At 47.6% G+C, this 12,549-nt stretch overlaps 2 protein-coding genes across 4 annotated transcripts in view; one reads left to right on the plus strand and one right to left on the minus strand.

Annotated features, from left to right (window-relative positions):
* GMCL1 (germ cell-less 1, spermatogenesis associated) overlaps positions 1-12,549 on the plus strand; it is a 110,431-nt gene that overhangs the window by 44,230 nt on the left and 53,652 nt on the right. The window lies entirely within an intron of this gene.
* The window catches only part of AAK1 (AP2 associated kinase 1), a 67,172-nt gene that overhangs the window by 37,692 nt on the left and 16,931 nt on the right, over positions 1-12,549 (minus strand). For all 3 annotated transcript variants that reach the window (XM_079329011.1, XM_079329013.1, XM_079329012.1), the window contains exons 3-5: positions 8,082-8,200; positions 5,959-6,067; positions 3,662-3,804 (exon numbers count right to left, since the gene is read on the minus strand). In XM_079329011.1, coding sequence (XP_079185137.1) covers positions 3,662-3,804; positions 5,959-6,067; positions 8,082-8,200 — 371 coding nt within the window. The remainder of the gene's footprint in view (positions 1-3,661; positions 3,805-5,958; positions 6,068-8,081; positions 8,201-12,549) is intronic.

Genomic DNA, 12,549 nt, shown 5'->3' on the forward strand with positions numbered 1-12,549 from the left:
AAACTCTGTCACATCTCCTAAAATAGAAGTCAAATCATGGAAGCACAGTTGTAACACTGCCTTCCACCTCTCCCTTCTCCTCCTGCAAGTACATTTCTTTGCCTCTTGTAAGACTTGAGTGTCCCAGTGCCTGTGGAGCTCAATGTTCCTGAGCTCCTGTGTCCCTGCTCTGAACTGGGGACAGAAAATCCAAACTGCCCCAGTTTTACAAAGGGTTGTACTGTAACTCCTCACTGTCTATGGGGCAGAGGGGAGGCAAACAAATAACACACAAACTTCTAAAAAAATAAAACACATCTCCAGGTCTTTGCTTGCATTTTACCTGTTACTGAGGGTCTTGCTCACAACAAACCTCAGCTCATGCTTGCATTTATTTGCTTGTTCTCAGAGTCTGCTGGGTGCCCCACAGTCCCCAAACAGGGGACTATAGCAACAGAGGTTCCCCCAGACTGCTGAGAAGTTCCCTTTCTTCCAAATATTATTTTGTACCTTGAATCAGGCAACAGAAACAAATGTGGAACAAATAAAATGAGCAGAAACCTCCTCAATACTCACAACTGTGCATTAACAAAACTCTACCTTGTAACCACCTAAGAAAATTGCCTGTTTCAACACTGACTTAAAACGTGTGAAACCCTGCATTCAGATCTTTGCTTTGGCAGAGCACCCCTGTGTTCCAAGTCCTCATCTGTGCAGCAGCACTAACAGCATGTTCTCTCAAGGGAACACACAATTTTTCATGTCTTTATCTTCAATCAGTGTCAAATGCTCAGATATAACAACGAGATAAAACAAACTGCTCATACAGTTCAAAATTTAAAAAATCACCACATAAGCATTTGCTAACAAAACCCTTTGGAAGTAGAGCTCCCCATCAAGGATGATCTTTACAAGAAGGAAAGAAAAAGGAGTCAGCATTTTCAGCATCAGAAAATGCAGGCAAATTAGAGCAGCTGAGGGGGAGAACATTGGCTTGAAACCAAGGGTTAAACACGTCCCTTCCCCCTCTGCCATCCATCTGCTTTGAATAAAGCACTGCACACAGATGTTCTCAGCAGATCAACCCTGGCAGCCTCAGTCCTGCTCCCTGCAAATACTCCTCCAACACTGCCCCAAGAGTCCTCCTACTTCAGCTGGCTCAGAAGTCTGAGGTGATTTTTCATTCCAACACCCTGTAAGGTTTGTTAAACATCAGCATGAGATTATCCAGCAACCAGGTTTGATCAGCAAATGCCAGGAGAAGGAAAAAACAAACACAGCAAAAGAAATTGCTGCTACCCACTGCCAGGCCAGAGAAAATTGTCTTTAAAAGAAGTATGAAAGTGTCTTCTTCTGGTCAAACACTCAGAAAGCTGCACTCCAGCTTCCAGCACTGCTGACTCAGGCTACAGCCTCTGACACACCCAGTACAGTCAGATTCAGACCCTAAACAAAAGCCTTTAAAGGAGATGAGTTGTCTTAAGTTTTGCTGGTTATGGAGTGTAGTCAGCTTCAGTCTTTCCAAAATAAATGCTTCTTTGCTAGAACAGAACCAGAGTCATAAAAACCACTGCACAGATATGCTGGGAAGGGATGAGGACAGGTTTTCTTTAGCTGATTGATTCAACACCCATGACCTTCTTCTGAGAGCAACAGCTTCAAGGCCACTATTGCTGAGCTCAGGTAGTGATCTGAGAGGGATGCATGGCCAGGACACACCTCCTGGCTGCTCTGCAGCACACATGGCACTTCCTCATTCTTAGGACAAAGCAGCATCAACACACCAAAGCACATGAAATAAGCACCACAGCCTGTATTGCAGAGCAGGCAGTGCCACAGCACCTGAATCAACCACCAGCCCAGGAGGGGACAGACCCCTGATCACACCCAGGGGTGACACAGGATCTTTTTGAGGTCCTGACTCACAGTGCCATGTCCCCTTTTGCCTCTGGACACGCTGGGTAAGGGTGCTGCTGTCCCCAGCTGTTGGTCACTTCCCACCAGCTGAGGACTGTGCCAACAGGAGCCTGTTCTGCTTCAGGCAAAGCCTTTGGGTTAATTCAAAATCAGAGCCAGGGACCACTGAAACTTCTCCAGCTGCACTTGTCAGAAAGGGCTGAAAGCTCATTCACAGCATCCCTTCTGCTGGCAGAGCTCTCCAGGCAGGAACCTCCAACACCAGGCAGCATCAAAGAGCTGGAAGGCAAAAAAGGCCTCCAGCCCCCAGACAGCTGCCTGCAAAGACAACATCTGCCCCCTCTTTAGCAGAGTTACATTCACCCCAAGAAAGCATCTACACAATGGATGTCCCTCCTTACACCCAGAAACTGTACAAAACTTCTCTGGCCCTTTATCTCTCTTGGCTTTATAACTCCCATTTGATAGTATTACATTTTAACACAAATAAAGTCAAAATATATATAAATATTAATTCTGTGTTAGTACTTAGATCTCCAGAGGTCACCATGTCAGAAACAATGCACTACTCAAGCAGAAAACATGTCTCCAAGCAGAGAGGAGCCAACTCTGACCCAGGGCACAGCTTACCAAGAGTCAGGCCTTGCAAAACCTCCCCTGACCTAGACAGGCACCAGTGGCCAGGACTCCAGCCCCAAGAGCCCATTTCAACTGCAACTCAGGGCAGAAAGTAACACTCCAGATCAACTACTAATCCAGCACAGATGTCCCAGATTTATTCTGCTGCAACACACTGAGTTTTGTTCTTTATTAAACCCCCCAGGGATTCACTAAAAAGATATGGGCAGGGGTTAATGTCAGCTGGGGAGGTTCCTGCTCCTCATCCTCTCACCCTGTTTTCCTGACCCTATACCAACCCCTGCAAGCTGCCCACAGACTTTACAGCTTTAAAGCCTGGACTCAGATTGGACTCACTTGTTTCCCTCTGGGAAGAGACACAGGAGTTGTTTCTACATCCAAGCCTACTGTCACTTCAAACATGCCAGAGCACAACAAACCCTGAGGAACTTTTCCCCTGCTCCACCTGGCTCTCCTTGGTACACATGGCTCTGGCTCATGTAAAACCAAGGCCAGTGGCACAAACAAACATCTGGGAGGGCTCTGAAAACAGCACCTGCTCCACAAAGCACATCTGAATTTCAAATGCCACAGCAGTCTCCTTCTTGGCTGGGTATTTCAATCCAGCACTTTAGGAGCTCGTTGAGAGCAAAGGGAACATCTTTTTGTTTGCAGGATTACAGGCCTGGGATTTTGACCAAGATGGCCCTGCTTGTCCAGCTCTGTTCCTAACCAAGAACAGAGTTTTACAACCCACTTTCATGGTCAGAGCTCCAGAGGCCACTTTCAAAAGCTCCTAAAGATTCCTGCCCCATGGCCAACACTTCTGGAGTGCTCCTTTTAATCTGGGTCCAGGAAACAAAGTCACAGCAAACTTTTTGTGAGCTACCTTAAATAAACAGTGTTTCAGGTCACTGTAAGTAATTCATTAGGTACATTCTGGCACGTGTACAAACCAGAATTATTCAAAAACACTTGTGTTTAAGTAGATATATAGATGGTAAACATATGGGAAGTAGCACTGAGAGGCTCATTTCTTTTTTTTATCTAGAGAGGTGTGTTTATGCCCAATTTCCCTCATTCCCAGCAAGAGAAGCACAGTGTGGGCAGCTGGCAGACACAGGGGCCCAGCAGGAGCACAGCTCACCTTCAGATCCCTGTGGATGATGGGAGTCTTGCACTGGTGCAGCCTGGCCACAGCCTCACAGGTGTCACAGAAGATCTGCAGCACCTCACTCTCAGTGAAACCGGTCTGCAGGCGCTGGTTCATCAGGTTCACCACCTGTCCCCCTGGCAGGACAGAACACAGCAGGGACAGTCACCTCAGGGACCCCAAACCAGCAGGGACAGTCACCTCTGGGACCCCAAACCAGCAGGGACAGGGAGCTCTGGGACCCCAAACCAGCTGGGACAGTGACCTCAGGGACCCCAAACCAGCTGGGACAGGGAGCTCTGGGACCCCAAACCAGCTGGGACAGTGACCTCAGGGACCCCAAACCAGCTGGGACAGGGACAGGGAGCTCTGGAACCCCAAACCAGCAGGGACTGGGAGCTGTGGGACCCTAAATCACAGCAGGCACACAGTGTGACCTCTCCTCCCCATGTCACAGCATGGGGCACACCATGAGCTCTGGCCACCCCAAACCCAGTCCCCCCAGCATCCCTAGTCCTGGGCTGCTCCTCAAACTGGGGCTCCACAGTCAGCACATGAAAGTTCAAACTAAATTCACAACAAACGTTCCTTGGAGGCTTTTTACAATGTCCTTACTCAGCTTGTTTCATTCCCCTCCATCCCAGGGGTTTGCACAACCTGTGGGCAGGTGTTACTGATCACCTGAGCTCTGAGCAAACCTTCACACAACCTCCTACAACCCACCTTGCCCTGGCTGTGTCAGCATTCAGTAATAATAATTTTCCTTTCTTTCTTCCAAGTAGGATTTTTTTTGTGTGATTAGAGGAATAAAAGGCTGAATTTGGGGCACCCACAGTACACAGATTAGTCTGCCACATGTAAGCAAGAGGAGGGAAGAAGGGAGACACTCAGAAAACCCACACATTTAGTGGCTTGGCTGAAGTTGTTGACTGGCAAAGAAATTAAAAATCCATCTGTAACAAGGGAAGTTCTGGACAAACAAGCAAGTTTTCATGAACAAATCCTGAATTCATCTCAGCTTTGGGGTTTGGTTGCTGTCAAGGCCTTTCCAAAACAATCCAGAGGTTTTTTTCCCTCCTCTAAACACCCTAGACAGACAGAGTAAAACTATTTCCTGAAGCTCTGGCAAAGGAATACTGTATCATTCCATATCACAAGTGCTGGAAAACTTGCGTGGTAGGAAAGAAAAGCTCAGTTTCATGAATACTACAGCTTGAACATTTTACACTCAAAAAATGCCACCCTGCACTCTCCTTTCAGACAGGAGGAAACTCCTTAGAAAGATGGATTTCACTTCAGCAGCCAAAAATGTGGGTGTTGGATGTGGGGGTGCATCTGAAGAGCTCAGGTTTGTCCCTCCCTCCACAGTGAGCTCTGCCCATGGGGCTGCCAGCACTGCCAGGTCTCATGTTTACAGCAGCTCTTGGCATGTTCAGGCTGAAGCTCTAAGAGAGATAACAGAGAGATTCCTCCAGAAAAAACTGCACACAAAGTTCTTTATCTCACCACCAAACAACCAGTGAAAGGCAGTCAAGACTCATGCAGCAAAACAAAGCAGCAAAGAGGATGTGGCAGAACAGAAGCCTGCACTGGGCATGTTTACACAATCTACAGGTCCTTGCTACAATGCTTCTGAGTTCAAAGCCAGACAGGCCCAAAAACACCATTTCCATTGGCTGCCACCATCCAAAGCAGCCACAGGCTCCTGTAGTCACCTGGCCAAAACATTATTTTTGCTAAACACTCTTCCTGTGAGAAGCATTTGAGTCCAGTACATGCATCATGTTCCAAACACCACATCCCAGCCACAAAGATCAAAGCTTTGGGACAGCTGGAAGAGCCTGTCTGGTACAGACAGCCAAGCAAAAAGGTCAGAGGTAAGAGGAATGATTTTTGGCTTCCCATTATCCATTTCATGCTTCTTCCAGAACAATCCTAAGCCAGGCTGATGTGGAATGGAACAAAGCTTGCAATGAGACTAAAGTGAAGAAAAATTACCTTCCTGGCAGCTTTAAGAGGAGCCACTTTTTGTGTGGACTATTCTAAAAACAACAGCAAGATGCATTTAAGGGTTCTCCTTGACAACAGAGGGGACTCAGGACCACCCTGGGCAGCAGCAAAGATGGTACCAATCCCATTAGCAGAGTCAGCCCAGCCTCATGGGACAGCCACTTCTCCAGCCCTTTGCTCAGCTCAGCACAGCTTGCTGGCAGCTTAGGGACAGCCCTTTTGCAGAGGAAGATGCTGTGCAAGCTGCCTGTGGCACAGAAGGACAAGGCAGGGCCACTCACCCCGGCAGAAGTCCATGAGGATCAGCACCTCCCACACGTCCCCGCTGCTGACCGAGGCGATGCTGGAGTCAATGTAGCCCACGATGTTCTTGTGGCCAGACAGATCCCTCTGCAAGACAGACAGCCAAATTCACACCAAGGCCCAGCTACATACAGCAAGCAGCATTTCATCTGATCCCCCCACACTGCACAAGCTTCTGTCACTAGGGATTAATCCTCACTCAGGGCTGGAGCAAACCAGAGGTCTGTCTCTACCTGGTTTCCCTTGCAGAAGGATCTGAGACAAACAGCAGAGAAACAGCCAACCTGATGAATTAACTTGTTCAGGCCTGGTCCAGGTTTAAGCATATTCCCTGAGTAGCCCAGGCCAGGCCCTGGGAGCTGCTCCTCCTCTACAGGGGGTGGCAGCAGCCATGCAGGACTTTTGGCCTTACTCGTCTCATCTCCTTCCAACTCTTCTGCTGACAAAACTTCTCAAACCTTCACATGCTCAAAAAACCCCCAAAATAACAAAATAAATTTTAACCTTGCTTTTAAAAGTGCTTTATTTTAATTAACAGATTAAAGCAAAAGTTCTCATATCACCAATTCATCACAGAATCACAGGCTGGTTTGGGTTGGAAGAGACCTTAAAGATCATCAAGTTCCAAGCCCTTGTTATGGAGACACATGCTAAACTGCAGGGGAAAATGTTTTCTTTGGAATTGCAAGCTTCACACAAACTCCCAGCAGGACAGCCAGCCCAGTTTGATGCTCAGCTTCACCAGTAAAGGAAACCAAGATTCTGCTGGGCACATTCTGCTGTAACACTGTAGGGCTGCAAAAACTGCAGTTAAGTGTAAAATAACTCCTTATTGCAGAAAAGCTGGAAAATAAGTAAAGATTTCCTTTTAGGGATGCAGTGGTTCTTCAGGATACAAATGCCTGGGATAAGATCCAGCCCAGGAGCAAGCAGCCCTGCCAGGTGAGAAGGACCCTCCTCACCCTCACTTTGCACGAGCCACCATTCCAAAGGCACCAAAGACATGGAGACAAGAGAAAGCAGCAGCAAGTGAAACCCAAGTAAACAAGCTTTGTGAGCACAACTGAACCTTTGATGTGAGATCTAATCTCACCTTTTCCCATGTAGCCACGGGGAAACCAAGCCCAAAGCTGCCCTGCACTATCACAAACTACAGCAGTTCACTGAAAAGGTATTAACCTAATTAAAAGCCACTTCAGAAATTACACACAGAATTGCTACAGGTAGGAGTTTCTGATATGACAGTCATCCACCCCAAACCTGTACCTCGTGTGGTAAATTCACAAAATGAGGATTTCATATTTCTTCCCCCACCTGGCAGCTGCTCTAAATGCTCATCAGTATCTTTGTATACAACTTCAAAAGTGGCACTTCCCATGTCTATCATGCTGCAAACAAGATTAGGCAAATCTACTTGGATCATCTCCATTTTGTCTTTGTTTAGAGAAGCTAAGTTTAAAACAGCTATTAAAAATAGCTATCCCATCATTTAAATCCTTGAGTCCAATAATCTACAGAAACATCCCAGAGCTTATTACAAATACTTTACATTTCAAAAGCCCTGGCAGCAGCTACCCCACAAATACTGTTTTAAGCTACCAACCTCCCTGATGCAGAGATAACCTTGATCCTGACCAAAAGGATTAGAAGATTATGTGATACAGATTTATCTCAGCATGGAGGTCTGCCATTCATGCACTGATTTCAGTTCAGAGATATATCAGAATTATCAGCCCTTCCTTTAAAAGGTTGAGGACTTGAGATCTCAATCAAAGTTTGTGAGACTCTGAATTCCAACACCCCCAGCCATGCTCACATCTTCAGGCTGCCCTCCTTTTCCCATCAAGCCATGTAGTTACCCCTCATTTCCCTGGAATTCCCTGGTTTTTTTCAGGTACCAGGTTTTCCTTGTCCACTACACAGGAACTTTTGAAATAATTCCATACTAGATTTTCACACAATTCCAGAGCTCAGGTCTCTCCACATTTTTGCAAGGAAAATGCAGTTTGTGACTGATACCACAGAGTTCACAATCAGAAGGTGACCAGGCTCCCACCCCCCTGCACTGCAGCCTGGGGGCTCAGCACAGCCAGGGACTCACCATGATCTGGATCTCTCTCTTGCAGACCTGCAGGTCATACTCATTATTGACATACATCCTCTTCAGGGCACACTTCACCCCATTGCTCGTCCTCACCAGGAACACGATTGCAAAGCCACCTATGCAAGACACAAAATCACCTGCTCATTAACAAGAAACCTCTTGGCCTTTGCTCCCAACCCTGTCCCTGCAGGGGAGTACAGCAGGAGGAGGGAGGGCACCACCCCACAGTGGGAATGATCCTTCCTGTGCCTATCTCCACAGCTTCCAGCTCTGCCTGGACATTTATCTCTAGGAACTAAAAGGGATCCAAGGGGGTAATCTTCAATTAATGGCAATGAAGTTAACACCTAACATCTCCATAAAAACAAGCAATTACACCAGTTCCCAGTCCTGCCAGACAGCCCCTCATTGTTCCATTAATTCCCATTATGCAGAGAAAAGCCAAAGGACAGCAATGCTGCCTTGGACAGAAATCAGAGCTACAGATAACCCACTGAACCACCAAAGGCCTAAACTTAAAAGGCTCTGCAACTTTGAAGCATCTAAGTTACATGACAAAGCTGATTTGTGCAAGAAGCAGAAGAAACATCTACCACATGTGGTTTGATGCTAATGCTTTTAAATCAGAACAGAAGAACAAGGGAAAAACCCACAATTCATTCTGTGGTCATTGCTATTAGTAAAGTCAGGACTCCCAGGATAAATTGAATTTTTTCAAATGAAAGCCTTTCATCTTTGCCAGCTCTCCATCTAAATACACAGGTTTACATTCACAGTCCTGGCAGAAATAGGAAGCTGGTGGAGGATGGAGAGGTAGAGGCATCAAAAGTTTCACACCTGGCTCCAGAGATGGGAATGAATTTGGGCAGAGTGGCACAGATCCATGCAGCCAGAAGTGCTGCACACTGTGAAAAGGGAGGCACAATGACACTGCTGATGCCATGACCCAACAGCACCTCATCTGCTCTCCTTACACTGCACACTTATTGCTTTTATGTTCAAGGACTCATAAAGCCCAGCTCACAAGTGAGTGACATGTCTTCAGAAGTCCCACTACAAGAGAAGCAGCAGTTACACACCACAGAACTCAAGTGACATCCCAAAATTCCCCTTTTCCAAGTCTGACCCCTTTGGTGAATCCCATTAACCACGAGACCCCCACCACACACAGTTCCAGAACATGTCTGTGCCTCACAGTCACTCAGCACTTGCACGAGTTGCCCCTGTCATGTGGCAGGTGACAAACAAAGCCACACTTGGGTAAAATTTACTGATCAGAAGAGAATGAAAAAGAGCAAATAACCAGACAACACTGCTGTGTTTCATGTACAACTCTCCATTTGTTCTCAATGGCTTTTATGACACTACAGCTCCTCTTCCACCTCAACACAGGAATTACACATGCAGGTATCACACCTGCCAGCACATGAACTGCTCAGCAGGAATCTCTCTTGGCAGGCAAATCCCCCAGTTTTACACAGGAACTAGAGCAGGGTTTCCAAGGAAGCCCCACTGACTTTTAGAAGCAGCCTCAGAGATGCAGCAGGAACACACAAGAGAAAGGCACATAACAAAAAAAAAAAAAAACACTCCTCCTCCCTTCCTTCCCTACAAAAAAACCCCACCAAAAAATAAGCATTAAGACTTCAACTAAAGGTCTTGAAAACTACACTTAGGCTGCAAAATGGACACTCCAATTCAGAAAACTGGGACATGCCCTGAGATGCAGCACATCACAGCTGCTCGAACCCCCTCACAGCTCTGGAGGGGCCTCCGTGCACAGTGCTCGATTCAGACCCAAAAATAACCCTGACTCTCCCTGAAGCTGCTTCAAGTTGAGGATCTCAAATTACAAGTCATTTTGAAGAGCTTCTGAACCCACAGCAGTGGCCTTATTGTTCTCCCCAGCCACATTTGTCTCGTTTTTGGAGAACAAATCCACACATCCTGCTGTGAATCTTTAGCCCAAAGGGTGGCTGTGGAAAAGAGTAACACAGCACTGCACTGATTCTTCTTCCCCCTCTTATAACCCTTCTTCCTGGCAATTGTGGCCATCAAATTCACACCAAAAAGCAGCTCAGAAGGAGCTGTGCTATTCAGGCCCCTGAGAAGCAGCACTGTTTGTAGAGCAAACACAGCTCAGGTGTGAGAGCAGAGGGACAGCAGGACCCACCAGATGGCCAAGAGTGTCCCTTGGCAGCATCAGCCAGCCCACAACAGCCCAGCAGGGACTGAGCTCTGCAGCACCTGGGCTGCAGCCAGCACTGCTCATCCAGACCTTGTGATGGACTCCAGAGCTGCCCTTCACCCAGCCCTTCCAGCAGAGGAGGGGCCATTCCCAGAGGCTGTTGGTGTCTCCTGTGGGTGCAGCCCTGCCTGGTCACTGCCCTCCCCCAGCCAGGCTTTGCCCACACATCTCCCATCTGAACTCTGCTCTTCACAGGCAGCACCATGCTGCAAATCATACACTTACCTGATCTCTGAACTGCTGACAGCTGTTAACCCTTCCTCCTTGCCCACTGTACATCTACACCACCACCAGTACCTCCTCAGTTTCAAGGGCTTTCAGCTTCCAGAGCTCCAGACTACAACCAATTTCTCCCTCATTATTCCAGTCCAACCCCCAACTTGGCTAGATCTGGGTAAGGTTGAAAGGAAACAGATCAAAGACAAATTTATAAGCAATTATGATGAAGCCCAGCCAGATGCACATTACAAGACCATTTACTATTATTCTCAGAGAATAGCAAGACAACAGCCAGGCACTGCCAGCTCCATCCATAAAGATGATCATCCCACGATCTGAGCAGCTCCCAGCAGCCAAGGTCAGTTCAGGAGCCTGTGCTACAATGTGGCCAGGGAGGGTGGGTCACACAGGCACAGCTTAGAGGCAAAGTATTCCAGGGAGCAGGAACATCCCCATGGCTCTGCTGGTAAAGCCTCTTTTCCAGTGCACGTGTGGAAAGCAAAAGGCAGGAGACCAGTGCAACAGAATAAAGAAATCCAAAGACTTGTAAGTGCTAGAAGGGACAAAATAAAGAGCTAAGCCTGAGAGTAATCTCAAAGGACAATTCTCCCCTGCTCATGTGCCTGTAATTTAAGGTTCTGAAGGAAATTCAACTCTCTTCCCATACTAGCCAGCAAAAGCTAAAATATTACTCCCATTCTAAATCATGAGAAGTTATTTCTGTGTTCATCCTGAAGACATATTAATATTGTTGGGCACACAGCACACAGCCAGCACTGGGATCAGCATCAGCTTACAGCCACCACCAGCTACAGGGGTTTCTTTTTCTGTGTTTCTTTGACACTTCAGGCCTGCCTCAACAGCATGGAAACATGGTTATCATACTGCACACTGCTGCCTGACTGTTGTTCTTGCTAAAAGGTTCTAGGATAAGCTGAAAAAATACTGGGAAGCTCCAATTATCTCCCCTCAATACAGATGCCAAAGCAATTTTCCATGCAGGTTTGTGTCAGGGCACTGGCCAGCTGCCAGCTCTGGTAGTTATGTTTTCAGCCCTCCTGTAATTTCAGCAGGATGCAGAACTCCTCACAGCCAGGAAAGCACTTCTAAACTAGGTAAGAGCAGCTGCCCAGAGCTGCATGTGATCACTCTCAACTCCTGCAAGGTAAGGAGAGAGCACTGTGCTGAGTTTAAGGGATTCATGTGGATTGCAAGCCTGGAATCCTCTTGCAGGCAGCAATGCCAACCTGCAACAAGCACAGCATTGCTGCTGCACACAACTTGCACCAACAGATGTCATGGTGGGGAAGAACCACAGTGACATGGGCTCCTTCCCTCACCCCCTGGTGATGAGCAGTTCCAGAGCTGCTTTTCACTGGGTGACACAAACCAGGTGAGCTCTGGACACCACCCCTCACCTCCCACAGACCCACCTGTTCCTTCTGGGATGGCACCACTGGGCAGGGGGGTGGCAGGGAAACCACCCCAAATGTCTTGTCCTGAGAACCTCCTTCCTACCAGCACCATCACACAGCACCACCTCCTCATCCCTGCTCCAGGCCTTTCCCTCACAGGTAACCTGAACAGCAGAGAGGGAAACAAGGCAGAGCCACAGGCAGGTGCTGTGCCTGCCAGACAACACCCAGGAAAAGCCTGTTTCCACAGATCACAGCATATCCTGAAGTGGAGACACTCCCAAGGATCACCCAAGTCCAGCCCTGCACAGGACAGTCCAAGAATCCCACCACACTTTGTCCATGCCAGGACAAAATAAAGCAAGTTCAGCTGTAGCCAAACAGTGTTTAAGGGCCCAGCTCAACAGACCAGTTCACCTGAGCTAATTATAGTCCAGGAACAGGGATGGACTCTGCCCTGTGCACACACAGAAAAGCAGCAGGTTGGATTTTATGGACTCTGCAGGACCAAAGCCACATCCATGAGCCCCCAGTGCTCCCAAAACCAAAACACTGCATTTCTGTGCTGCCCAGCCAGGCTGAT

Source organism: Erithacus rubecula (genome assembly GCF_903797595.1).
Source record: "Erithacus rubecula genome assembly, chromosome: 29".
NCBI lineage: Eukaryota > Metazoa > Chordata > Aves > Passeriformes > Muscicapidae > Erithacus > Erithacus rubecula.